The 25,950-nt window shown below is 44.8% G+C and overlaps 1 protein-coding gene across 4 annotated transcripts in view; it reads right to left on the bottom strand.

Moving 5' to 3' along the window:
- The window catches only part of Ext2 (exostosin glycosyltransferase 2), a 124,808-nt gene that overhangs the window by 28,527 nt on the left and 70,331 nt on the right, over nucleotides 1-25,950 (bottom strand). For all 4 annotated transcript variants that reach the window (XM_028778510.1, XM_028778511.1, XM_028778512.1 and 1 more), the window contains 2 exons: nucleotides 12,365-12,554; nucleotides 5,053-5,219 (listed from right to left, as the gene is read on the bottom strand). In XM_028778510.1, the coding sequence (XP_028634343.1) occupies nucleotides 5,053-5,219; nucleotides 12,365-12,554 (357 nt within the window). The remainder of the gene's footprint in view (nucleotides 1-5,052; nucleotides 5,220-12,364; nucleotides 12,555-25,950) is intronic.

Raw genomic sequence — 25,950 nt, 5'->3', positions numbered from 1 at the left:
TGACTGGTCAGTTTTCTACTTCACTGCATTTAAGGCTTGCTTACTTGTATTCTTTACCTTTTCTCACTTGCCTCAAGATTTTCTTTTTCCTCCGTTTCTTTCTGGTCACTAGTTTTAGACTTTTATTCTTTTCTAATCCAGTAATTTAGTGCTATGATTTTTTTCCCTAAGTATTGCTTTAGATGTATTCTGTAATTTTTGTTTTCTAAGCTTGGAACTTACAAATCCTATTCATTCATTCATTCATTCATTCATTCATTCTAATCCAGACTGGCCTGGAACCCTATGTAGTCCATGCTGGCTTCAAACTTGTAATCATCATGCCTCAGTCAGTTGCTGTACGGTTACGGTTGTATGCTGTATAACTGGCTTTGAGTTAGATGTTACTTACCTACAGTATCAGGGATGGGCTGTTTAAAACATATTTATAAGAATATGTTACAACACCACTGAGTAAAAGGACCTTACCATCTACACTGAACCGACTGGGCTCTTCTGTTGACAATTATCTAGCCATATGTTTAAGTATTGTGGAACAATGGCCTCTGGCTGTATCCTCTTGAGCTCACACCAGACCTGCACAAGACTGGACTGATTAGCATTCCATCATGAAGGGAGAGAGAGGCTCATGTGGCCTGTCCTCTCCCCCAACAATAGATAGGCAGTTAATGGTTGCCAGAGCAATGATGTAGTGTAGTATAGTACTTCAGTAGTGTAGTACTGGTAAGTTGCCCAGGCTACTGTAACCATAAATAAATTCATTGGATCACCAAGATAGACTAGAATGGAATGCTTGCTTTGGTCTGTCAGTCACATCTGGGGTGACCAGATGTTTCACCTCTCCCCAGGACTGTTCACACAACAGTGGTCCATTTCTCAACTCTTACTTATCTCACTGACCTATATGTCTAAATTTGAATGATACCAGCCTGTTGATTGTTGAAACTTTACAGTAAGTCTTAGTTGTTAAGTGCTATAAAGTTATTTTTCAAAAGGGTTTGGTTTTTGCAAGGCTGTTCTATTCTCATTTAAATTTTAGAACTCAGGGCTATGGCTCAGGAGGTAAGAGTGTTGGATCTCAAAAACTTAGATAAAAATGACAGTGACAACAATGATGATGATGACAACAACAGCAGCAGCAGCAGCCAGGCATGGATACACATGCCTGCAACCTTGGCACTGGGGATCAGAGTCAGGCAATCATTGATCTGTCACCATGCTGCATTTTCTAGAATTTCATACATGTGAACTCATAGACTCTATTCTCTTCTTCATCTTATTTCATTAACTCTGAATAATTATTCTGAAAAATATCCACATTGTTGCATGTATTAGTAGTTTTTTATGTATTATTGAGGGCTAGGGGTATAGTTCAGTGGTAGAGTGGTGGTCTGGCTCTGGATTTGAACCCCAGCACTCAATGCCTCCCAGCTCCTCCTCCAACAAACCCTATTTACTGTTCAGTCCTATATTCCTATTGCAGGATATGCTATTGTCTCTTCTCCATTGGACTGACTGGCAGACACTGGTTTTGTCTCTCTTCAGGTTCTGGCTATACTAAATAAAGCATCTATGAATAATAGTGCAAGGGCATTTGTATAGACCCATGTTCTTATTACTCTTGACCTTAGATGCTGTAGGGAGAATGGTGGAGTGACAAGGCAGGTACTGCTATTACTTGGATATGGTCTGTCCCCTAATGTTTCATATGGTAGAGTTCTGGTCCTCAGTTTAACAACACAGAGGTGATATGGGAACTTTAAGAGACAGAGCCTGTGGGAGGTCCTGGGGTCAATGGGGCACAGTCATCAGAAGGAATTAAAGGACTCTGGTGGGTCCGAGTGTCTGTGGAGATGAGCTGTTTTAAGACCTGACCCCTGCACTGCTCTTTGACTTCCTGTTTTGACATGTGATCTTTTCTCTTACATATGCTCCTCCCACTGCAACATCAATCATAAGGTCCTTGATAGAGGCAAGCCAATTCTTGTACTTGCCTTGGAGTCTCTAGAGCTAGGAGCTGTGTTTCTGTTCTTTTAAAAGCCATTCAGCCAGGTGTGGTGGTGCATACCTGTGTGCCCAGCACTTAGGAGGTAGAGGAAAGAAGACCACATAGTGAGTTTGAGGCCAGCCTGGGGTACATGAGATCACATATCAAACAAAACAAAACAAACAAAATACTAAATAAACAGATAGTGTAAAGCCAGTTTGCCTTGGTTATTTTGTTATAACAAAAATATATAATATACGTGTTTAAAGCACACACACACACACACACACACACACACACAGACACACACACAGACACACACACACATGTTTAGCCTTTCAGCTTCTGCTTCATCACACATTGTATCCAGATGATGAGTTACCACAGAGCAGACTCTGAAGGGTCTGTGACTTACTGAGCCCATGCTCTCTAGCCCTGGGAGTCAGCCATCCATCAGATGTCACTGCAGGGCTCAATGAACTGCATTAGGACCTCACACTGGAGACCATGCCAGTGAACAGGATAGCCATAGCTCCTACCCTGGTGCTCACATTCTAGAAGAAAAAAAATGAGCATGAAACAGCAAAGCTCTGAGGTAATGACTTCCTTGTTTTTTAAAAGAGGTAGTAAGTTACCTGAACCTTGCCTAGCTGGGACCAGAAGCTTCTCTGAGATCTCCAACCCTGACAAATCTGGTAAGAGGAAGAGTAGAAACTAACAAAACTATAATCCCAACAGACTTGGCTCAGTGCCAAGAAACGGTTCTGCGCTCTGACACAATTCCCTAGGATGTCTATTTTTATTAACTGATTTATTTACTTACTTGGTTGAGGCCGCTCCTAATTGCTGCAGGAAAATTAACTTTAGGCTCTGTAGTGGAAGACAGGACTTAGAAGCAACAGCAGCTCTGTCACTCAGCCAAGCACCCTAGCCAGAAAAACACTCTAAACAGAGAAATCAACAGACTCCAGTCTCAGAGACCACAGGAGAGCAGGGCAGAGCCATGATGAGAACGGCAGCTACAAGACCAGAGGTGGCTTCTGCCAAGCGCTTCCTGAGCGGTCTGTGTGGCAGGCACTAAGCAAGGTTGCCTGGGAGGAGAGACTGTCACTGTACGGAGGCATGAGCTAAGACCCAGGTTTCACTAGACGTCCTTCACAGTAATGGAGACGGTGACCAGGCAGGTACCCAGTTGGGCAACATCATTGGATATTCCTGTTTCCATGGCTCTTTACCAACCAATCAACTAACCAACCAATCAACCAACCAACCAACCAACCAACCAACCAACCAACTAACCAACCAACAGATAAACAAAAACTGAATAAACGGATACAGCTTGGAACTGTTGTACTAAAAGAGAGAGATTTCTCTTCTCCTCCTGGCTTGTCTAGAGGAACACTTTACAATCTTTCTACAAAAGTGGGAAAATGGTGTCTTAGGGTTCCTACTGCTGGGATAAGCACCATGATCAAAGGCAAGCTGGAGAGGAAGCCATTTATTTCACCTTACAGCTTGTACTCTACCATCCATGGAAGCACAGAAAGGAATGTGGAGCCAGGAGCTGATGCAGGAGGCAAGCCATAGCGCAGTGCTGCTTACTGGCTTGTTTCTCATGGCTTGCTCAGCCTGCACACAGGACCAAGAGCTCCTAAAGTGATCTAGATCTTTCCATAGCAATCATTCATCACAGGAATGTACCTAAGGTTAGCGTACAGGCCACTCCGGTGGAGCATTTTCTCAATTGAGACTCCTTCTTCCAAAATGACTCTAGCTTGTGTCAAGGTGACCTAAAAGTGGCCGGTACACATGATACAGCCAATGTCACTCATATCCTAGGTATAATGACCTAAGCCACTTCCTATAAATGAAGGTAAACCAAAAAGATGAAAAAGGAAAAGGAAAAGAGCAGGCTCTACTAAGTACTCTGTTGTTTTTCCCTGGCTGAAAACAGCTGACCAGAGTGTCACATATTACTCTAGGTGACAATGGTTTCTTATCAAATGAGACTATATTTAAAAGCAATACAAACTGGGGAAATTTTAGCTTTTAATTTTTGGTAGTGTGTTTAGGTTTCTTTTTCTTCCCCCTTAAATCAATAATTAAGGTCTCCAAAAGAAATTTATGTAATAAATATATATGCAAGAATTATGGTTGCATTGGATAGGCTGTCTGTCCTTCCCTTACTTGCTTCTTTCTTCCTTCCTTATTTTCTCCCTCCCTCCCTTCTTCCTTCCCTCCCTCCCGTCCTTCCTTCCTTCCTTCCTTCCTTCCTTCCTTCCTTCCTTCTTTTCAAATAGGTTTTCACTGAGTGGCTCTGGATGTCCCTAACTTGCTTTGTAGATCAAGCTGGTTTCAAACTGAGAGATCTTCCTGCCTTTGCCTCTCTGACTCTTCCGCCTCCAGAATTAAAGATGTGCTCTACCATGGATATCTAAATATCCTGAGAAAACAAAAGAAAATGGCTCCTGTCCCCCAAAGGCACAGTGACCATGAGATGAATCTCAGCACTGTCCCCTGTGGCAGCAGAATCTCTCACACATCCTCCCTGACAGGCCTCATCAGCTCCCACTGCTGCACAACAGGCTTCGACTCTGGCACTTTCCCCTGGGGAGACCTTGCCTGCTCCACGCTTAACCCCTGAACTCAGCCTAATCCATCAGCTGCCCCAAATGAGCAGTGACAGAGACAGGCAGCCAGTTTGTCCACATAGAGCTCAGAGTGCAGGCCAGAGGGTGCCTTCCAAGCGCCTGCCAGCGCTGCCACTTCTGGACCTGTTCATGCTTTTACTGCTGTGGGACCAGTTGGCCAGGTCAGAGGAACGTGACGCTTGGAAACGTCCATCAGATTACTCAATGCTATAGACACACTTCAGAAAGTATTCTCTGGGACTCTCTCTGGGAGTTTCCAAGACTGGGTGCGGCTGCCATTGGAGAACTGAAGGTCCCCAGGACTTAAAGGATAGCTTTACAGCCCTCTCTAGGCACATGGCAGACAGTTTAGCAATCACAGCTGTAGGGAATGAAGTGCTCAGCTTTCCAGTGGACTGCTGAGAAGAGCCTCACCTCATAACCAAACTGCAGCTCGTCAGAGGTCAGCATGATGATATCATCATCGATGGCCAGCACGGCCTCTGTCTCGATTTCATCGTAGGGGAAGAAACGATTACTTAGCTTGTTCTCTGCAGTCCTCACAACTTTCAGGGGAACACGGATTTTGGGCCACAGAGATTCTGGAAGAAGAATAAAAAGAGGTCTTTACCACTCAGCTAGTTCTGTGAGGAGTCAGAGCATCTTGTCCTAGCACAGCCAGAAGAGGAAGCTTCCACCAGGGACTCTTACATGCAGAGGCACCAGTTGTATAGGGAGGTCCCACCAATGCACTGTCCTCTACAAACCTTTATGGTACTACCAATTTCCAACTGTCTCCAGCTCCCAACTGGGACACAAGGACAGAAAGTCCAGATTGCCACAGTCTCGGGGCCTTAGCTTTCCTACCTTAACTTTACCTCCTCTGGTGGATGCCCTGGAAAGTGCTTTTCCACCAGTGAACCCAACTCAAAACTGGCCTGAAGGTCTGCTAGAAAACTCAGCTCCTGCCTGAGGATGCCTGCCATCTCTGTACAACCATGGCCAGCCAGTGGTGGGTGGAACTTACCCAGTGGAGCCCACCACACATCTCTGACCCAATTGTCTTCCTAACTTAACATTTCATCCTCGTTCCCTGACTCACCAGGTTTGGTTTCTCAACATGACCAATTTATAGAGCAAGTATCAGATCTCTAGGTCTGATTATGTGGGATTTTCTGGTATACTGAAAAATAACAACTTGACTCTCCTTGTTCCAAACACACTTTGCTGTGAAATGACTGGAGGGACTCAACCATAGAGTCGCTATTTTAAATGCTGCATTTAGTAAAGCATAAAGCCAATGCTTTGTTGGTCAGTATGGTACTGATGTCCACAGACCCCAGGTTCTTCACAGGGCATTTGGTAAATGAAACCTGGAAAAGCTAAGCTTGCTGTTCCCACCGAGGTCCTCCATGCAACCCTGGGAAGATCTAGTCTCAGCCACTCCTGAGTCACCAAACTGAAGATGCAAGACAGAATGATAGCCAAAGAGGAAAGCTGGTCTGACCAGAGGCTGAGTATCTAACCTCTAAAGAACACAACAGAACAGAGCAATACGAACATGTAACACATTGCTGGGGTGCTCTCAGGGGTCTCAGAAGGGGTCTTTGTAATACAGAGGTCCTATAGTTAAGGAAGGCACTTCCAATTTTAAATGTTTGTGTCACAGAGTATAAAGTAGTCAATTCCAAAATAAATGTGTTTACAAAAGGACTGAATTAAAAAAAAATGACCCTCTGGACCACTGTCTTTTAAAGGATGACAACAGTTTATTTTACTTTTATTTCTGGCACATTATCAATAAGTATATGGGGTAAATGTATAGTAGGCATGTACATGGGAGTTCTGCCTTTTCTATGAGGCTTTTTAAAAAAGCCTACTGATTTTCTTATGTATTTAGTGTATGTGTATGCATGTAGATGTGTGCACATCTCGCTGAATGCATAGGATTTAAGAACTGAGCTGGCTGTCTGGTATGTGCTCACATGCTTCTCCCCACTGAGACATCTTGCCAGCCCTCTGTAAGATATTGAAGGGAATCCTTTCTTCTCAGGAGTCAGCACAGTAGGGATTCTGTTGCTCAGTAGGAACAATCTAGATCTCTCAGAGATGTGGCATTATCCAATATATCTGATGACCTTCTATTTGTCAGAAACCACTGTCAAAGCAGTGCCTACACAACCCTGAGAGGTGAAGCCCTTTGTCCTGTAGAATTGAGTAAGAAACAAAGGCTAGTATTTAAGCCTATTGAGTGACAAAGACCAAATTTGACTCTTGCTATAATCTTCTGCAGTGTGAGAATTCTGTTTCTCTAAACCTGGGATATATTTTTGAAGGTCCAAAAACAATCCTGATTCTTATTTGTATTAGATTCCCTACTTAAGACAAACAAAATCCCTGTCATACAGCTACTAAATCTCAGATCCTCATAAAACCTGAACAGACACCTACAACAAAGAAGACTATTTAGCCTTAGCTACTAGACAAAAAGCTCTTAAACATTTGGCCTCAGAATTGTCTTATATTCTTAAAACTATCAAGAATCTCCAAGGAGCTTAATTCATATGAAGTCTACATATGTATGTACATATTTATACAAACACATACTTACAAACACACTCACTATGCCCGATGTTATAAATTAAAACATGAAAACTGTAAAACATATATACACATGCCCTTAGCTGGCAGAGCAGACATCACCTTATGTGGGCTCACTGTGAGAAAGGAGAAGTGGGCAAAGATGACTCCACATTACTGACAGTGATCTCATCCTCTTAACTCCTCAAAGACCCCATGGATGCTCAGGGTACCTGACTCACACACTGAGAATGACTGGGTCTCCTGATGCCAAAGCTGGCCTCAAACTTGTGATGCTCCTGCCTCAGCTGCTTGAGTGCTAGGATTATGTGCCTGGCTCACTGTGCCCACTTGTAGGCAGGGAGAACCCCTGCCATAGAGAAGAAAGCACCTCATAACCTAATGAAACTGAAGACGTGGAACTTTGGCCTTGTTAATTCCACAAGGCAACAAACAGCTCCATTTTCCCCCTGAACAGGAAAGTGGCTTGCTGCTACAGTTAAGTGGAAACACGCCTCTGCACTGCGTGGAATCTGGACTTTCACTTGGGGAGTGTGTACAGCTTGTTCACCCCACAGGCATTTCCACATTCTTTACCTATATATATCCAAAGAGTCACTAGAGACGATGTCCATAAAGAGCTAACTTGCCCCTGTAAAGTCTTTGATGGGGAAGTTTTAGAGAGTGATGAAAGCCAAGGAGGATGATATGGAGCACAGATGGAGGCCCAGAATGAACTGCGGCTCCTCAACACACACAATCACTTCCCACGTGGAACCTGGGTAGCGACGACGCAGCTTTGACCAAAGGATTCTCTGCTTAAATGGTGCATGGGCCAGTGCCACCCCAGGCCAGGCTGCAGTGAATTCTGCCTTCTCTTCACTTGTTCTGGAAAAGGGCAGTCATAGCCTCAGGCTTTGGTTCTCCTGCTGTCTGGAGGGCAGGAGCAGAGCCCTGAACACAGGCAACCTGCGCGTGATTTTAATCCTAGAAAGACTGCATTTAAAGAACATTAGGGCAGGTAGATGAGGCAGAACAGAGCCTTGGGGCACATGGGAGAGAAAAGAGTGCTTCCAAAGCAGCTCACTCGTCTGTCTTTCTCTCAGTCTCTGACTTGGATCTAGCTCTTCTACAAAATCCCAGGCTTCAGTCCAATGACCCAAGCTCACGCTGCCTCTGCCATATGCAACTTTGAGACTTGGGCAAATTACCAATCTGAGTTTCATTTTTCTTATTTTTGTAAGATGATGATGACAGCAGTTTCCTCATGGGCTGCCTTGAGAAACTGGAGAAGACACGAGTGATCACTAAGAAGTCCCCATCCTAGGACATGAGTGGATCGGGTAACAGGACTCAAGAGCACGTGGCGCCATCATCTTCACAGAAGCTTCTTGAGAAACCCTGTGAACTCTGATTCCCTGTGGATAACTGGAAGGTCAGACAGACAGACAGGGGATGCTCCTGCTGAGGCGTCAGGACATGGCACCAGGTGAGAAGTTCCCCATCTACTCCACGGCTGAGCTGCATGGAGTCTCCTTTCCATATTCCCCTAAAGTCTAAATGGAACAGCATACCCTTGCAACCAGAGACTGTGATGGCATGCACAGAGCCTGCACAGGTTCAAGCCAGACAGGATCCCAACACTGAGTGGCCATGGTCTCAACCAAGAAGCTATTGCAATTGATACCCACTGGCAAAGGGAAAAATAAACAAACAGTTTTCTCCAATGGAGCCTCACTGGGTATATCAACTACACTCAGGGCAGGCTCCATGCCCAGGAGTCATTGGCCAACACAATATGAACTCAATGGTATTTTTGTAGACCTTACATTCCATTTTATTTTGTTTGGGCATTTTTGTCTTATTGACCTTTTGCTTTTTTTTTTATCTTGACCTCTGCTTTTGTTGGTGTGTGTATTTCTTCTGTTGTTGTTGCTATTTATTTATTTTTATTTTAAAGAGAAAGCGAAAGAAAAAGACCATAAATTTGGTTTGGGGATGGAGGGAATGATAAGGGAGGAGCTGGGGAAGGAGAAAAACACGATCAAAACACACTGTATAGAAATCTTTTCTTTTCAAAAAAAGTTATCAAACAAACCCCCTACAGGTTGAATTACACTTGGCCAAGGTGTGCATGGCTAGGCAAATACCCTCTATATCCCTCAAGCTTCGAGCTGAAGAGCTGGGGAAGAGGAAGGTAGCACCCCCTCCCCCCCTTTTCCCCTGATACACCTTGAAAACGATGTGACAAAAGCTCACTGGATTTCTATTGCCGAACCTACATATTTACTTAAACTTTAAACCCAGCAATTTAGATGTAACTGTAACTCAAAGTTGAAAGCATTTGGTTGGGTTGGAAAAAGGAAAAAAAGAAAAAAAAAAAAGAAATCAGGAAGGAGTAGATTCCCGCCTTCGCTAATCCACTCAGCAGCAGACACGCTAACCACGGTATTTATCTTAGCAAATGTAGAGAAAGCGAAAATCATCACTTTCACCTCTAATATTCAAAGCCTTATGCTCGTCTGATTCATTTTCTTTTTTTAAAATGTAGATGAAAAATCTGATGCCTACACTTACATAAAACCACAGCTGACAGCCCCACTTACAACTGAAGAAACACCCCAACAGTTAGACACAGCCACGGTCTCCCTGAACAACCAGACAGGCCAGCCTACACACACCACAACCTAGGCCTCATCAGGCACTTTCCTCCTTAGAGCCAAAGTATTTGAAAAGCTACACTAAACTCATGGTCATAATATTAACCATGGTATTTTAGTAAGGACTACCAAAAATTAACAGGGCTACCTTGCTCCAAATGCAGGACTTTGCTCTGCCTTTCATCCCTGGAAACAAACACCCTCTTCTTCCATACCTGCTCCCAGAGAAGTGACTCAGACCCATGCTCCTCCAAGTGGCCACAAGGAGAAGCCTTTTTGGCAGGCTTTCCGTTCTATTTTGTTTCTTGACTTGATGGATGACAACCATGTGTGCTTATGGGACCTGGAGTGGTAACTCAGTACTTATTTAGCCAGAGGAAAGATCCAATCAGTAACCGGCATCTCTATCACCTGCCAGCAGAGCCCTCGAGCAGTACTGAGGATTGGCTGGGTGGCTATCCTCTAAGATGGTGGCCGTAGAGACAGGAGTAAATTCATGTGCATGAGTGCAGAGAAAAGTCTGTTCATCCTCTGTGAGAGAAGGAGCCAGTTAGCAGTGCAGGGCTTGGGCCTCCAGTCACTTCTTTTGGAAAAGGCAGCTGTACCTCAGGAAGCCAGAAGTCCCCGTGATGCTCTCTCCAATTTCTGTTCTCCATGGATCATTTAAAATTTCTTTTATGGTTTCCTTCCATAAGCATCCTTGTTCTTCCTTCTTAGATTATGTCAACATCTTCTTTTCCCCACCCCTTTCCTTTTCCATCACCACCATCACCACCATCAGCACCATCAGCACCATCACCAGCATCACCTTCACCATCACTGAGGATGGGATTGTAGGTGTATTCCACTACTCAGCTTTCCTTTCTTATTAAGAATCTGACAATAAAACAGAAATCCTGAAAACTGGTCACGTTATAATAACAAGGAACAAAATTGGCATAAATATCTAGCAAATAAAAAAGGCAGCTATACTTGGGGGCATAACTTAGGGATTTTATTTAAAAGTTAGTTACTAGGCCTGGGAGATGGCTCAGTAAGCAAAGGGCCCCTTTGAACAACATAAGCACCTAAGTTTGACCCCAGACACTCTTGAGAAGATGGTGTGAGGTGGCAGGAAGGTCGGTCAGTGCAGGGGCTGCTACCCAGCCTATAAACACTTGAGGTTGATCTTCCAGACTCACGTGGTACAAGGACACAGTCTTACCACCTTACCAGTTGTGCTCTGACCTCCACATACATGCAATGGCATACGTGTATGCACATGTGTGTGCATGTACACACAGACACACACTCTCCCACGTTCACACACACACTGCAAGGCATGTACACACACATACATGCAAGCAAGCAAATGATAAAGATGTGCTCAGACCTCCACATCCATGCTGTGACACACATACATGTACCTGTGTACATATACTTCATCCTAATACATACAATAAATAACGTTTAAAAAATTAAAAAGCTATTTTACTAAAATGATGGGTCCTCAAATCTAAAAGAGCATGCAACTCTTTCAGAGAATAAACATGCTATGAAGTATTTGTTTTTAAAGTCTGTGTTGGAGACACTAAAGAATTTTCTCCAGCCAATTCTGAGCCACCTCACGGATAGAGAATGAGGCTCTCTCACAGCTTGGGCTCTAAGGCACCATTGCGGCTTCCAGGGTTGGCCATCCTGACTTCAGTGTAGCCAGTTAAAGGGGACCAGCCATCAAAAGCACAGATACTACTGTCAGGCCATAAACTAGACCTTATCGGTGACAGCCGTGCACATTACAGACTTCAAACTCCTTCCCTACTCTAATCCATCAGAAACTTCCTGGCTTTAATAGGCTCTAAATGGCAGGAGCTTTGAAGTTCCTGGGATTAGGGTCAGTAATAGACAGGCTGAACGAGAAGTCAAATGCAGGTGGGACAAACTCTTATGCATCCTGAATTAAAAACAAATCCAATTAATCAAACAGGCCTCACCCTAGTGGCAGCAGCAGATGACAGGGGTGGCCAAGGCAGGGGACAAGTGCTCGAGCATCCAGCTAGCTCCTGTGAGAACCCATTTTAGGCTCCAAGGCTACAGGGGCTGTGGAGCTGACCTAATCAGAACAGGGGCTATCGGTTTTTTGTTTCCTTGAAGGAGGGGTCAATATCAGAAGAGAGATAAGGGAGCAGAAAACTAATGCCCTGTAAACTGAGTTTTCATGTAAACAAATCGGCTGGGATGGCAGAGGGAAGCTGAGACCTGTTTTCCCAAGGCGGATAGCCTTTGATCCCCTTGACTCTTAAGCTCTCAAACACTGTGGCTCCAACTATGCCAGGGCTCAGAGTTCACTAGGCCACCCTAGAACATTCCTGGTGAGATGACTCCAAACAGCAGGGTCACATTGCCTTAGCCTGACAGTGTTGTTGGCAGAGGATGGGAGCATGGGTCACCCCGAGTCAATGCAACTTAGGGGTGCAGGAAAGCCCCACATGGCCCCTTCTGACACCACATCTCTTCATTCTCCTTACCTTCAGGAGGGTTTTTATTCTGATTATTCCAGACCACCAGCAGCTTGGACAGACTGGGAACCTTGGACACCTCAGTGATGACCCGGAAGAGGCTCTCCACGCGGTCGTAGGTGAGGACAATGGCAGTAAAGCCTTGTGACTGTGGTGGGATCAGTGGGAGGAAGAGCGGGTTGCTCACACTAGCCCACTTCTGCAAGAGGACGAGAGGACAAGGTCAGAGAAGGAGCTGCAGCAGGTTGGCGGCTTTGCCTAACACCAGCAGGAGCTCAGCCATTCTTACAAGTGTCTCCTCCTCACCGTCTGACACCACTGAGAAGGGCACAGAACACCTGAGCTGAGAAGATGTTTCTACATGGTGGATTTAAAACACACCTCTACCTCCATTTCCTCCCCAAATCACTGATGACTACAGAAGAAAGGGAATCCATGACAGCAGGGAGATGACAGAAGAGCTGAAAGGCTGGGAGGACAGGAGAGGGTCACAGGCAGGAGAGGGCCACAGGCAGGAGAGGGCCACAGGCAGGAGAGGGCATGCCCACTTGACCCTGACAGGAGGGGCGCCAGAGCTCAGGAGTCAGATTCTCCACGTAGGAGGCAAGAGGAGCCGTGCTGAGGGCAGAGGCTGCTTAAAAGGCTGTCAGGATGTCAGACTCCAGCTCACAGCCCTCTGTTCTCCCATTTGGCCAGGCTATTTCTCTGTGGAAATGGAATCTCCAGACAGGAATACAGGCACAGGAGGCAAACTCGGATAAAACTCGGATGTTGAGTGAGGAGCCCTGTGGCGGTCTTGGCACCTCCAGCTCCCAGGGAAGCCTCCCGGCAGTGCTCGGTCCACAGAGACCCACTGATCAGCTTTTAGCGTCTCCTCTCTTAATCATGAACAGATTCTAGAATCATAGACAGTTCAAGAGCATCTTTAGTAGCAGTGGCACAAGCCAAAGGAACAGACAAAGCTCAGGGCAGACAGACAATGGACACACAGAACTAAGTTAAAACAACAAATGATAGCCCCAGGGAGTAAAGGGTTTTCAACCATGAAAAAGTTATTTTTATTTTAAAAGATCTGTCAAAGACTGGAAAGAACTCTTGGATGTTAAAAGCCATGAGGTAGGTGTGTGTGTGTGTGTGTGTGTGTTTGTGTGTGTGTGTGTGTTTTAAGGGTGAGGCTTCTAATTTAAGAGATAGTAAAATATTCCAAGCCAGTGAAGAAAAAAAAACAAGAAAAAATAGGACAGAAACCAGGGCAGTCAGTCCAGCAGCAACAACAACAACAGCAGCAGCGGCAGCAGCAACCACCACCACCACCACAACAGCCACCCCCAAACCACAGAATACGAACAAATGAGTCTGTCACAGAAATGAAGCAAGCTCTTAGTACACCATGGGAGAGCAAAAGCTTCAGACTGCAAGGGACCAAGAAAGAGCAAACACAGGAGCATTTAAACAGAGAAATACAGAAACCAGAAAGATAAAACCATGAAACTTGAGCCATTTCTTCACAGCAGAGTCAGGGACACTCTCTGCAAAGCTGAATCTGGGTGTGGACATGAATTTGCTGGACCAGTTTCAAAAATCTCCCCATAAATTAGAAATTTGGTCAAAATAAAGTTTTGAAAGTAAGAGTAAAAAGTAAAATAATCTTTTACCTACCATTAGAATGTTACATGATTTAAATATAACAATGTAAGTGAAAATTCTTCTGTGCTAATGACAGATAGGAAACTATTACTAAAATAATCTTATACATTTTAAGTAAGAGCTTCCTTCGAATAGAATTCATATTCTCTACAATCCACCCATTTTAAGAATACAGCAGGGCCTGGGGAGATGGCTCAGCAGGTAAGGATGCTTGCTTAGCAAGCACAAAGACATTCTCAGGACCTATGTAAAAAAAGCCAGGTATGCTCACGGGCATCCATAACCCCAGTGCTGTGGGAACTTGAGACTGAGGGATTCCTAGGGCTTGCTAGCTACCCAGGATAGCTCAACAGGAGAGCCCAGGCTCAGTGAGACACCTTGTCTCAAGGCAGTAAGTCAGAGTGGAGATAAAAACTCACACTTGATATCCTCCTCTGGCTTCTGTATGTAAAATAGGCATGCATACCTCATCCCCTCTCCCAACTACATGTGCACATACACACGCATACTATACATACACAGAACACAGTGGTTCTGGTATATTACATTATTTTTTAAAAAACTATGATAAAATGCATATACCATTTCTCATCTAAATGGCTTGTAAGTATACAGTCAGTGTTATTAACTACACCCACAACTGTATGTTAGCAAGCTAACAGCCCAGAACTGCGGCTTTCACGAGGAAGACAATGTGGAAAGCCCCAGCTTTTCATTCTAGCTACCCTGCATTTTGCTATAACCCTTTAGTCTCTGGATTCCCTATCAATTTCATCTATACCACTGATGGACACCCATCACCACACATGTGACAACAGCTGTCTGCCAGATGTGACAGTGAGGGCCAGGAAACGTACACAAACACATGGGATACATGTGGGATGGGGACTCGGGGAGTCCGAAAGGGATTCCTGTAGCCCTAATATGACCAGGATATTAAAGTCTATCTGGCCAGATATGGCATCACTAGAATTCACAGCCAAGGGAGCAATGACATCACACTGACCCTGAGCTGCAGTCTGAGGACAGTGGCTGGGTGTTAGCATCCATACCCTAGAATCTTGCTACCTTCCTAGGAACTCTTTGTGTTTTCTGCTTCGAGCCTCATTCTTCATCTGTTCCTGACTTCTATGGAACTGCTAAGTCAGCAAACACTCTTCCAGGATTGCATGGGTGCCCTCTGCCATTACCATCCCAACTGACATGCCCAGAAATTATGAGCCTTACAGTCCACTTGAAAAATACCATTTAAAATGAAGACTGTTTAAGATCGCCTAGTGCGTGGAATGAGGCGAGGCCCAGTGAGCAGCCCCTAAGTGTCATGCACAGGGTCTCACATCCATTAGCTCATCTGAAACTCAACCCCCTGACAGGGTTGTTCTAATAACAGCTGATGGAAGTTGGGGGCTAGTGATCACAAATTGTGTTCAAAGTGATCTAACGAGGGAGTGATGGAACCCAAACAACCCAGGCAGTTCAACTTCAGCCCCTCCCACATTCCTCTACACACACACACACACACACACACACACACACACACACACACTCAGCAGGTGGGACTTCAGGAATAGGAAGGGAAAGGGGTGCCAGTGTTCAATATATCTACCTCTTCACTAAAACAATAGTCCTAAAAATTCTTGATCCTTATTATCAATTCTGGGCCAATAAGCAAGAATCTACCCTTAAGAACTGTGACTGTAGAAAGTACATACAAAAACAGACCACACATATAACTCTCAGACCAAATGGGAACATAAATTTGCAAAAGTAACTATCCCACAGATGCAGAAGGAAAAACGATTAAAACAACACAACAAGGTCTGTGCTGTGGGAGGAGGGGGAGAATGCCAACGTACTTGGATGCCTGTGCAGCGTGGACAGAGAAAGGGCCAGAGACATTCGAAGCCAGCCTCAAATGGGCGCCCTGGAATTTAACCTGAGGCACCCTGAGCACACTGGGTTGATTTCAAGCTCCAGGAGAAGGAGCTGTCTCTAGTCAGATGTCAGATTTCTTCCCTGGTGCCTTTAGGAAGTGGGTGGTCAGGGCAGAAAAGAAGGGAAGGGACAGTTTGCTAGGAAGAATTGTCATTTCCCACACTACCCTCCTGCATCCCAAACAAGGCTGGAGCCCTGGGGAAGGCAGCACATGGGGGGCAGATGGAAAGGCACTCACCGGCCTGAAATCTGGCCAGCCGTTTCCTGGAACTCCAGAGACTGAGATGAGCACAGGAGGCACATGTGAGCTACAGATCCATCAGAGCCAGACACATTACCAGAGTGACTCAGCGCAACTGCAGCAAGCTTGGGAACCAGGAGGCCTCAACTGAGTCCAGTTTCTCCTTAGCAACTGTGTAACATAGGCAAAGTACTTCACGCCGCCTGTGCCTCAGGCGTGACACTCCTTGTGACACTGCTGCTACCTTTCTAGGTGGTGCTACTTGGCACAAAAGAGGGGAATGTACAATCCAGGGCATCCATGATACTGGGGATGGGGGCCAATGACTGATCCTATGCAGTGGTTTTCATGTCTCAGAAATGGGACTGTCTAAGGTATCTAGGGTCTCAGCACACTGAGTATGTGAAATCATGCCTCCTCTCCAGCTTCCCCTGTGTTCTGGTTTACCTTAATTCTACCTCTGCTACTCATCCAAATACACTATTTTTATTTCCATGATTTGTTCTTTCTCTTCTGAGCCTCTGTTTCAACCATACCGAATGCTCGTGAGGGCAGGGGACATAACATCCAGTGCCTGCAACCATTCAAAACGCCGGAGAACAGAAGACTTCTATCTGACGACCCAGGCTCTACTACAACTGTGCTCTACAGAGACAGGAAGCATGAATTTCCAACTTGGTTAATTCATCTTAGAAGTGCTTCCCAAGAATCTCACCAAGTTCAGAACTATAGAATTTTATTGCAATAGTTAACTGGCACGGAGGCCTTGCCACTGATTAGCTTTATGACATAAAAACATATTTCTGTCAGCAGCCATTTCCTTCATCTTTAAGAATGAGACCACGACAGTACCTATTTCCTGTGGAATGATATTGAATTTACATGAGATGTGTATGCAACACTTAGGATAGAATACATGGCTATTAGTTTACCCTGCTCCTCCCGCTGTGTGCTTTTGTCTGCCACAATACACTGGCAATGCAGAAACCACTCGTACCAGTAATGCTCCAGGAACACATTCTTTGTGTCTACGTTTACTAATCATGTCCTCCAAGACTAGATCAGTGTTCAGGATGCGACGACGAACACATTCCTCACTCACAACAGTGAGGTGATTGAATGGGAAAGACAGGAGGGTAGAATGATAAATTACAATGCCAAACAGTGGGCAGTACAACAAGGTACCAAACAGGATTCCACAGCAGCAACAGAGATCCAACAACACCCCCTACCCTGGGGAAGCAAGCTGCTGAAGGGAGAATCAGGGGAGGGCTGCCAACAGAGCAGCTTGTGCACAGAGTTCAGGGAGACACGGGGATCAGCAAGGCTGAAGCTCAGGAGTGAGAAGGCCCGTCCGATGGGCCTTTCCAGTTCTAGGACTGCTCTGTTTGCTTCTTTTGAGGCTCTCTTCTCCTGAGTAGTGTTTTACTGATGAGTGAACATGTCTACCTTTAAAGTTCACAGGTAGGAAGATTGAGATTGAGTGGTTGAGCAGTGGGCTTCTGCACCAAGCACCACCCCCTCCTTGAACATAATCCCATTTGGCTGCAGAGCTCAGCAGCAGGGTAGAGCAAAGGCAGCTTTTAATTGGGGCACATGCCTTCACAGAAGTTCTGTGCCACTGGAGTAAGGTCAACAAACCAAGTCCAGAGAAATATCCCACTGGAGAGGGACTTTTTTTTTTTTAAAGGTGGGAGGGGCATTTAGTCACCTCTGAAATACCTTTCAGGACTGACCCCTGCTGGCTGGTCACAGAGAGTGTCTACAGTCTGAGACCTCTTGACCCCACTTTCTGCAGGAAATCAGGCAAGTTTAAACCTCCATAATTTACTCAAGGCTCTGGCTTCTGTGGAGGGGGTGGAAGCAAACAATGCTGTCAATTAACCTAGTGCCTGATTAAGTCTCCACTATGGCACGATGCACCCAGCAGTGGGGACAGGAAAGAAGGCAAAATCTTCGGTGAGTTAGGATGGTAGGATTTCCAAACCTATCATGTCTCAGGAATCTGCTCACTCATAGGCATTAGATGGGTGAAAATGGGCATTATTTTAACAAAGCACTGGCCCTGGCCACAATTTCCAGCTCTTTTCTCACCTATCCTCCCACCCTGCTCACCTCACCCCTACAATGGATATCTGCTGTGGAAATCCCACAAATAAACCTTTCATTGTTAAACTGTAGTCACACAAAAGTAGTTCATGATAGCCAAGGCAACCACTCAATCTCAATGGCAGCCATAGGGAAGTGCTTGCCTTCATTTCAGTGGAAGGCTTGTGGGCTCCTTTCTAGAAGACTCATGTTTCAGGACGCCTTACAAGAGTGGTCTCCCCAACCTTAAAGTCAACGGTAATCAAATGGTTTCTCCTTCAAAGACTCAAACTCGGGCTGCATATGGAGGAAGGTGTCCCTGTATCTCTGCAGCCCTGTCCTGGATTTCTTAGAATCAGAGATTATGGTAGCCTGAAGCCACTATGGCCATGGTTACTGTGCAGAAACAAAATGGCCTTTGCCAGCCATTCTGAAAAAGTCTTGCTCGGTTGACTTGGGGACTGTAAGAATCAGGAGGGGAAAGGCTGCTTTTCATGACTAATTACAGGCCTCGTCAACCTGAGCTGTCCCAATACCAGCAGAGGAGAAGCCAAGGACAACTGGAAACCTAATCCCTTTGCTCAAAAGTCAGAGACGCTTCACGTCCCTCTGTATAACTTCATGAAGAAACAAGAGACTAGGACAGACATTAAATTGGCCTATATTTGATGTAAACAGAGGCACTTTCCTGAGCGAAAAATGAGACGTCAGAGAAGGGAGGAAGAGAGGATCGGCTATTACACAGAAGCCTGGAGCCCCTGTAATGAGCAGCCTTACCTATTCCTACCTTGATAGAAAGGGCAGACTTGTTGTTTTGAAGTTATCAACCCTTACTTCAATGTGGTTTCAATTATGAATTACCAGACTAGAGGGGGTGGGGGGAGAAAGCTTTGATTTATTCTTTTTTGCTCCAATTATGCATGATGTGTTTCCACAGAAGACTTTGAAAAGTATTTCATCATGCCTCTTATCCTGCAGTGGTCAAAGGGCAACACCGACAGGAGTTAACCCTTTTCTTCCTCACCCAGGTTCAAAGGGACTATGGGTGGATATAGGCCATGGGCTCTGAAGCAAAGCAAGTCACGAGAGGGTTAAGAGTTCACATCATGTTACTTGCTTGCACAAGGGTGGTGTCCCCTGTCCAAAATGGTGAGATGATATTTATGTTAATGGTTACTGGGAGATATGAAAGGGGCAATCAGTAATGTGGCCCATGCTGCCTTAACCATTAAACCTCTACAGCCCCGACTACCCACAGCTTTCTTCCAGAGCGTGCTGACGGGCCCATGTGTCTCCAAGTAAGATTTCTTAGTTCATAGAGGGAAGAATTGAAGAAAAATCTGGAGGCAACCTCCTGCCTCCCAAATAATAACTGGTTGTTCTGAAAAACAAGAATAATGCCAGAGGCCAGACTTCACTGATGACACATGACACAGACACTGGGGCGACAGAGATCAAAGGCCAGAAGACTAAGGCAACTGTCAACTACAGGGAGAGTTAGCTGCCAGTCAGGAGCTCTGCCGCCTGCCGGCCTCCATGCACTTCTCCATGAGCTTCTTTCTGACATGGTGCAGAGGGATGCCTGATCACATATGCCTCCCTTGCCATGTCTGAAGATGCCAAGAGCCACAGCGATGAGGGGGAATTCAAAATATTTCTCTGTCCTCCAGATAATGGGGTCTTCTCTGGAGACCTGACTCACTATGGCCTCCTGTCTCACATGTATTTGTACTAGTTTGCCTGTGGTTTGCTGGTCTTTCTGGGTTGAGGCCTGGCACTATGTAACCGTTCTTTAAACTCTCAGCCACCTTCCTTTCTGAAAAGACTTTCTCTTCTACTTCTGTCCTCCTGCAGCCCCAGGTGGGTGTGCTACCTCTGCTCTCCACGACACCTCAGTTTCCACAGCTGTCTCTTTGGGCTGTGTTTTAACCATTGGAGCTCATCTTCCAGTCTAAACAGGGAGTCTCACCAGCTCGGTTTCTGCTGATCTTAGTCGGGCTTCATTGGTTTGTGGTTTCTGATCGGGGGTGGGGGGGGGTGGGGGTGGGCGGGGCTCCTCACTTTCTTAGCACCTTCCTGAAAGGATTGAAGATGAATTCTTCAAGGCAGAGTCTGAGTTTCAGTTCCCTCTCACCGTATCTGAACTAGCCTTGTGGTGGGAGCCTGGCCCACAGCCTACGTGGGGTGGGATGGTTTGTGAGCACAGGTCTCAGCACTGAGCCAATCTAAGCAGGTCCCATCTTCATGTCACACAGACACAGACAGTTCTCCATGACTTGGTCTGGATGAGTCACAGGTGACAAATCCTGTTCCTCACCCCCCATTTCACATAGTGGTCATATTGAATCTTTGCATCACCAAAGATTATGGATTTCCACAGTGGACACTTGCTGTGCGCCCATCCTCCCAGGGCAGCAAGGGCCAATCTGTTTCCAGGTTCAGCTTCCGTTCATGCCAGCTCAGCAACTAGTTAAAACTGACCCAAAGAACTTCTTTGGTAGTTTATCACTCAGTTGGGAGAAGTCTTTCTACATTCACAAGGTCAAGTTAGTCATGCACTACCATGTGCCTTGGTTAATTTGAGGGCCAAGTTTGTGTTTAAGTTTGCTGAAAATAATTCTCTATGAAAATTTGGCAGCAATAATACAACAGTTGAAATGATGGAAACTGAGAATTTCTACACAGGACAGGCTATAGTTCTTCAGACTCCTGTTTTGTTACCAAAAAGGTGAGATGGTCCATGATTGTCATGGATGATGGTGATGATGATTCTGTGGTGCTGTGATCACACCCAGGGCTTCCTGCACTACGCAGGCATTCTGCTACTGAACTGCACCCTAGTGCAGAGGAAGGTCCTGAATGTCTCACTTACGTCACCAGTCAGAACCGAGTGAGCAGAGCGCTGCTGCTGGGTGAAAGGATCCACAACAAAAATACTTAAGATAGTCACCTGGGTTCCACTGTAAACAGAGTCCCATCCCATTCTAAATGCCTGCTTCCATATGATCAGGCACTATATAGTCTGACCTCTCTATCTGTGGTTCTTGCATACAAAGATTCAATGAAGTGTGGATTGAAAACACTTGAGAGAAACAATTCTGTAAGGAATGTGTAGAGACTTTCCTTTCTTGCTCTTATTCCCTGAGCAATAAAGTAAAACTGATGTTCGCAAAGCGTTTACAGAGACTCGGGCATTAGGAGCAATCTGGAGATTATCTGTCTTTAAGAGAACGAGCACAGAGCTGTGCACTCACACCACTGTACACTAGGGGCTTAACCATCCATGGGGTTTGTATCCATGGGAATCCTGGGACCAATCCCACACAGATGCTGAGGGTCAGCTGCATCAGTGGTCATAACAGTAACAACTTTTCAAAGTACTGGGCCATTTACAAAAATATTCCTTGTAAATTATACCTCTGATTTTTCATAATCACACTTCTTAAGAATTACCCTGCACTATTCCCACTTTACAAATAAATATAATAAATTTCAAAGAGGTAAGAAACCTACACAGGGTTAAACTAGTGAATGTTCTTGAACTCAGGTTTGATTCCAAAATGTCTTTTTCTTTGAAGGTCCAGATACTAACCAGTAATCAGGAGTTAACTGTGACACTATTCCTCTGTAGCCATTAGCACCCCTAAGCCCAGCACTACAGATATCATACTGTTGCGGAGGGAGAGTCCCCCAGTCACCTCAAGTCTCTCAGATCATGAGCAGTAGGGGAAGACTAACTCGCAGTTCAGAAATGTCTGGGTTGCACTTAGCTTACTGAAGGCTCAGGGGTTAAACCCACCTGACTACCTCTTGAAAATTCCTGCTATTAGCTGAGGCTTGGCCACTTCAATCTTTTACATTTGGCCAGATGCCCACTCTCCGTATACAGTGCCAAACTACTGTCAGGAAGAGCTGGAAGGGTGGCCACTGATTGCTTTTCAGGTAGTAGAGGAAAAAGTTGACATTTCGTCTTCCTAGTGCTTGGAAAGGAAGGCGATCATTTATAAGAACCTCATCTGGCTGTGGCCTCCATCAGTGGGATGGACACAAGCCAGTGAACAGCTCAACATAAGCCATATTAAAAGAATCTGGAATGAGCAAAGAGAAGATTCCAGATGTTGATACTTTCAATAATTCATGAGTTATAACAGTCTGTAAGCAATAAATTTCACTAAATATATCTATGATATGACTGCTTAAGATATTGGCAAAAATAACAACCATTGATTTTATTGGTTTACAATTTGACATATCAAAAATAACAATTCCACTGTTTGACAGGGATAGTACATAGGGTTGGGATTATTTTTAGAACAAACACACAATCATCACCCTCAAGTTTATGAAGATATAGACAACATCTGAAAGAAAGGCCTCCATGAAAATACTCAGGCTTCACTTGATTCCAACAACCAAGGTTCACCAAAGACAGCAACCGAGGCTACTAAACCACTACTTCTCATGAGAGGGTAAACAAATTTACAATCTCACCAAACTAGCTCATGTTTGAAAACTCCTAGCAGTTTGAAAGAACACATGCATAGACTTGTGTGTTGGCAAGCCCACTGGCTCCATTGGCAAGGTCCACTGTGAGGTGGGAAGATTTCACAGGCACTCTTGGTAATGATTAAATTACAGCTCAGGCATTTGAGCTCAGAGGGCCACCACAGTTATGACCAGGAAAACCCGAGTCTTTGTGTGTCTGTGACATGACAGGAACACAGCATTTCAAGAGAGCTGGTAAGGTGGGAGGGACAGCCTCCATAAGACAGCCACTTCTTAATTCTCTGGAATTTCACTAAGGCACATGTTTTGTCTACTGTGCTTTCCTCTGTTTCTTCCTGGGGGAAGAAAGAAGGCACGAGCCCACAAGAGTAAACGAAATAGAGACAGGAGACAAGAATGGATCTGGGTCTGACAAATTTTTGGAAGCTGAAACACATGGTGGTGTTTCTTTTCAAAAATTCTCTTGGTGTAAAACATAGAAATGTAGGATAAAATATAGCCAAACTTCTTTTCAACCTGCAGCTGAGGTCAAAGGAAAAAGGAAATTCCAGAGGTCAGGAACAAAGTGGAGACCCAGAGGATGGAAGGCAGTGGAGTTGGGCACAGTGGGACCAGGAGGGCAGAGGCTATGGCTGGGCGCAATGATGATGCTGTGTCAGTGCTTTTGAGATCAGGGAGGGAGAGAGGGAAAAAGGAGTCTTGGACACAAAGCCTGTGTGATCAAGGAAGGAAGAGGAGCAGGAAAGTCACCTACAAAGAGACACAAGCAACACAACACATTCCTCTTTCTGGGCCTGAGCTTGGGGTGGTGTCAGAGGTCTCCTTGGGAAAGCTTAGTGGAAAGCAGTCTTCATGCAGGTTTGGATGTAACAGTCCACATGATGGCACAGACCCTCCACCCGTGGAGGATCAATCCACTGAAGTAGCAGTGATTTATCTCTATGCTATGTCTACAGTACCTGAAGCAGCATAGACTCCTTAAATAATCACTGACAAATAAGAAATGAATGAAGTGAAGCAGAGGGAACATTGAAGACCCTAGGAAATACCCTCTCTGCTCAAGTTGTAACAATTTACACACACAAACACACATCCCTCATCAAAGATGAACTCATGCTCCAAAATTACAAAGCCTCCAAGGAAACAATATAACAAAAGCTGCAGACATTGACCTATGACATAATGAGAACTCACCAGGAATCCAGAAAACTGGAGAAGCAGAGAATAAATGTCTCAGATTTTTCAAGACTTAAAAGACACTAAAGGGAGTCAGGTGGGATTGGAGTTTAAGGTCAGCCTATATAGTGAGACCCTGTCTTAATAAAAACATAAGGACCAAGCAGGCAGATTTGATTAAAGTAACCAAAATGAACTTCTACAAATAACCACTGAAGTTTAAATCACAATGGACAGATAAAATGGGGAAACGGCTGAGAAACACTATCCTGCACGGAGATACGGAATGTGGGAAACCCAGGAAAGAAAACAGAACAAGAAGAAAAGGTAAAGACAAAAGAAAAAAAGATTGCACACGAATTTATCAGGACTCCAGAAGGGATAACTAGCGAGAAATACAAACATATACCATTCACAGAATAGATGAATGGGAAATTTCCAAAATAGCAATAAGAGGTTCAGGTTAAAGGAGAAAACAGCCTCCAAAGCCAGGAAGCACTGGCAGCCTACTCAGACGGAAGCCCACATGGGACTCAAAACAGAGGGTGCAAACTTGAAAAGTAAAAGGGTATTTACAGTTGGGAAAGCCACAACTTCCCTCATATGGCAAAGAAGAGAAGGAAACAGTAATGAGACACTGAGAACGCCTGGAAGAAGCCTGTGAGCCACGCCACCACCACAACACCAGGACAAATTGTGGGTTGAAACACCTCTGAGAGTGGAACAACCCTTTCACAGGGGTCACATATCAGATATCCTGCATATCAGACACTTACAGTAAAATTCATAACAGTAGCAAAATTATACTAATGAAATAGCAATGAAAATGATTTTATGGTTGGGATCACCACAACACGAGGAGCTGTGCTAAAGAGCTGCAGCATTAGGGAGGTTGAGACACATGATGGAAGGTTCAGGAATACACCTGTGCATGCGCATGGAAACAAATGCAACCATGATAAAAATGTTAACACTGGAGGAATATAGGTAAGGACTACATAAAAATTACTACTATTAAAAACTTCAATTCTGAACTGTATCAAAATAAAAAAAACATGCTGGGGATACAGCTCAGGGGTATAATATTTAGCTAGGACATACAAGGTCTGAGTTCAACCCATAGCCTCAGAAAAACAAAAAACAAAGAAATAGAATGTTTAGACAGATATGGAGGCATATACCTATAGTCCCAGGGCTCAGGAATATGAGAAAGAAGGAACATTTATGTCCAAGAGCCCAAGACCAACCTGGGCAATAATGAAACTCAAAAAGAAAACAATGAGCAAATAAAATTCAGACTAATAATGAATAACATAGCAAAGCAAAATCAATCAATCCATCAATCAATCAATCCTTTACTTCCCAAGAGTGATGACAAGAAGACTCAGACATGAGAGCTACCTGGAGGCATTCAATAAGAACAGTTAGTCAAAGAGCCTTTAAACCTAAGGCACAGACAGGTCAATTCTATCCTCAGGCTTTGGAGAGAGAAGTCTATGGGGCAAACAGATCTGAAAGATTTCAGACTCAAAGTTCCTAAGACCAAGAACAGGGTGTGATGGCTGTTCTTGGTTGTCAATCTGACTATATCTGTAAAGAACTACAATACAGAAATGGAGGGCACACCTGGAGAGACTTCCTGCTTGGTATGAAGTGGGTGAATCCACTTCTAGTCCCATCCAGACCTTTAAGGCAGGAAGACACAGGCCTTAAATCCAAATATTGGGGCAGGAAGATACACCTTTACTAGGGGCTCTACCTCCTGCTGGAAGTCTATATGAGGACATGAAGAAAGGAAGCGTTTGCTTTTGCCTGTGTGGCCTTGACCTTACCCAGCTAACACAACCAGTCCTTCACCAGCAATGGAGCCTACACTACATTTTTCCAGATTCCAGCATATACTGAAGGCTGGCTGAGACGTCCAGCCTTGTACTACTGAGCAATTATTAGCAACTACTAAATTCTTAGGAGGGAGGGAGGGAGGGAGGGAGGGAGGGAGGGA

The sequence above is a fragment of the Grammomys surdaster genome, unplaced genomic scaffold (genome assembly GCF_004785775.1).
Source record: "Grammomys surdaster isolate TR1022 unplaced genomic scaffold, NIH_TR_1.0 338, whole genome shotgun sequence".
Taxonomy (NCBI): Eukaryota; Metazoa; Chordata; class Mammalia; order Rodentia; family Muridae; genus Grammomys; species Grammomys surdaster.
Note: the sequence above shows the minus strand (reverse complement) of the source record. Positions and strands in the feature narration are given on the sequence as shown.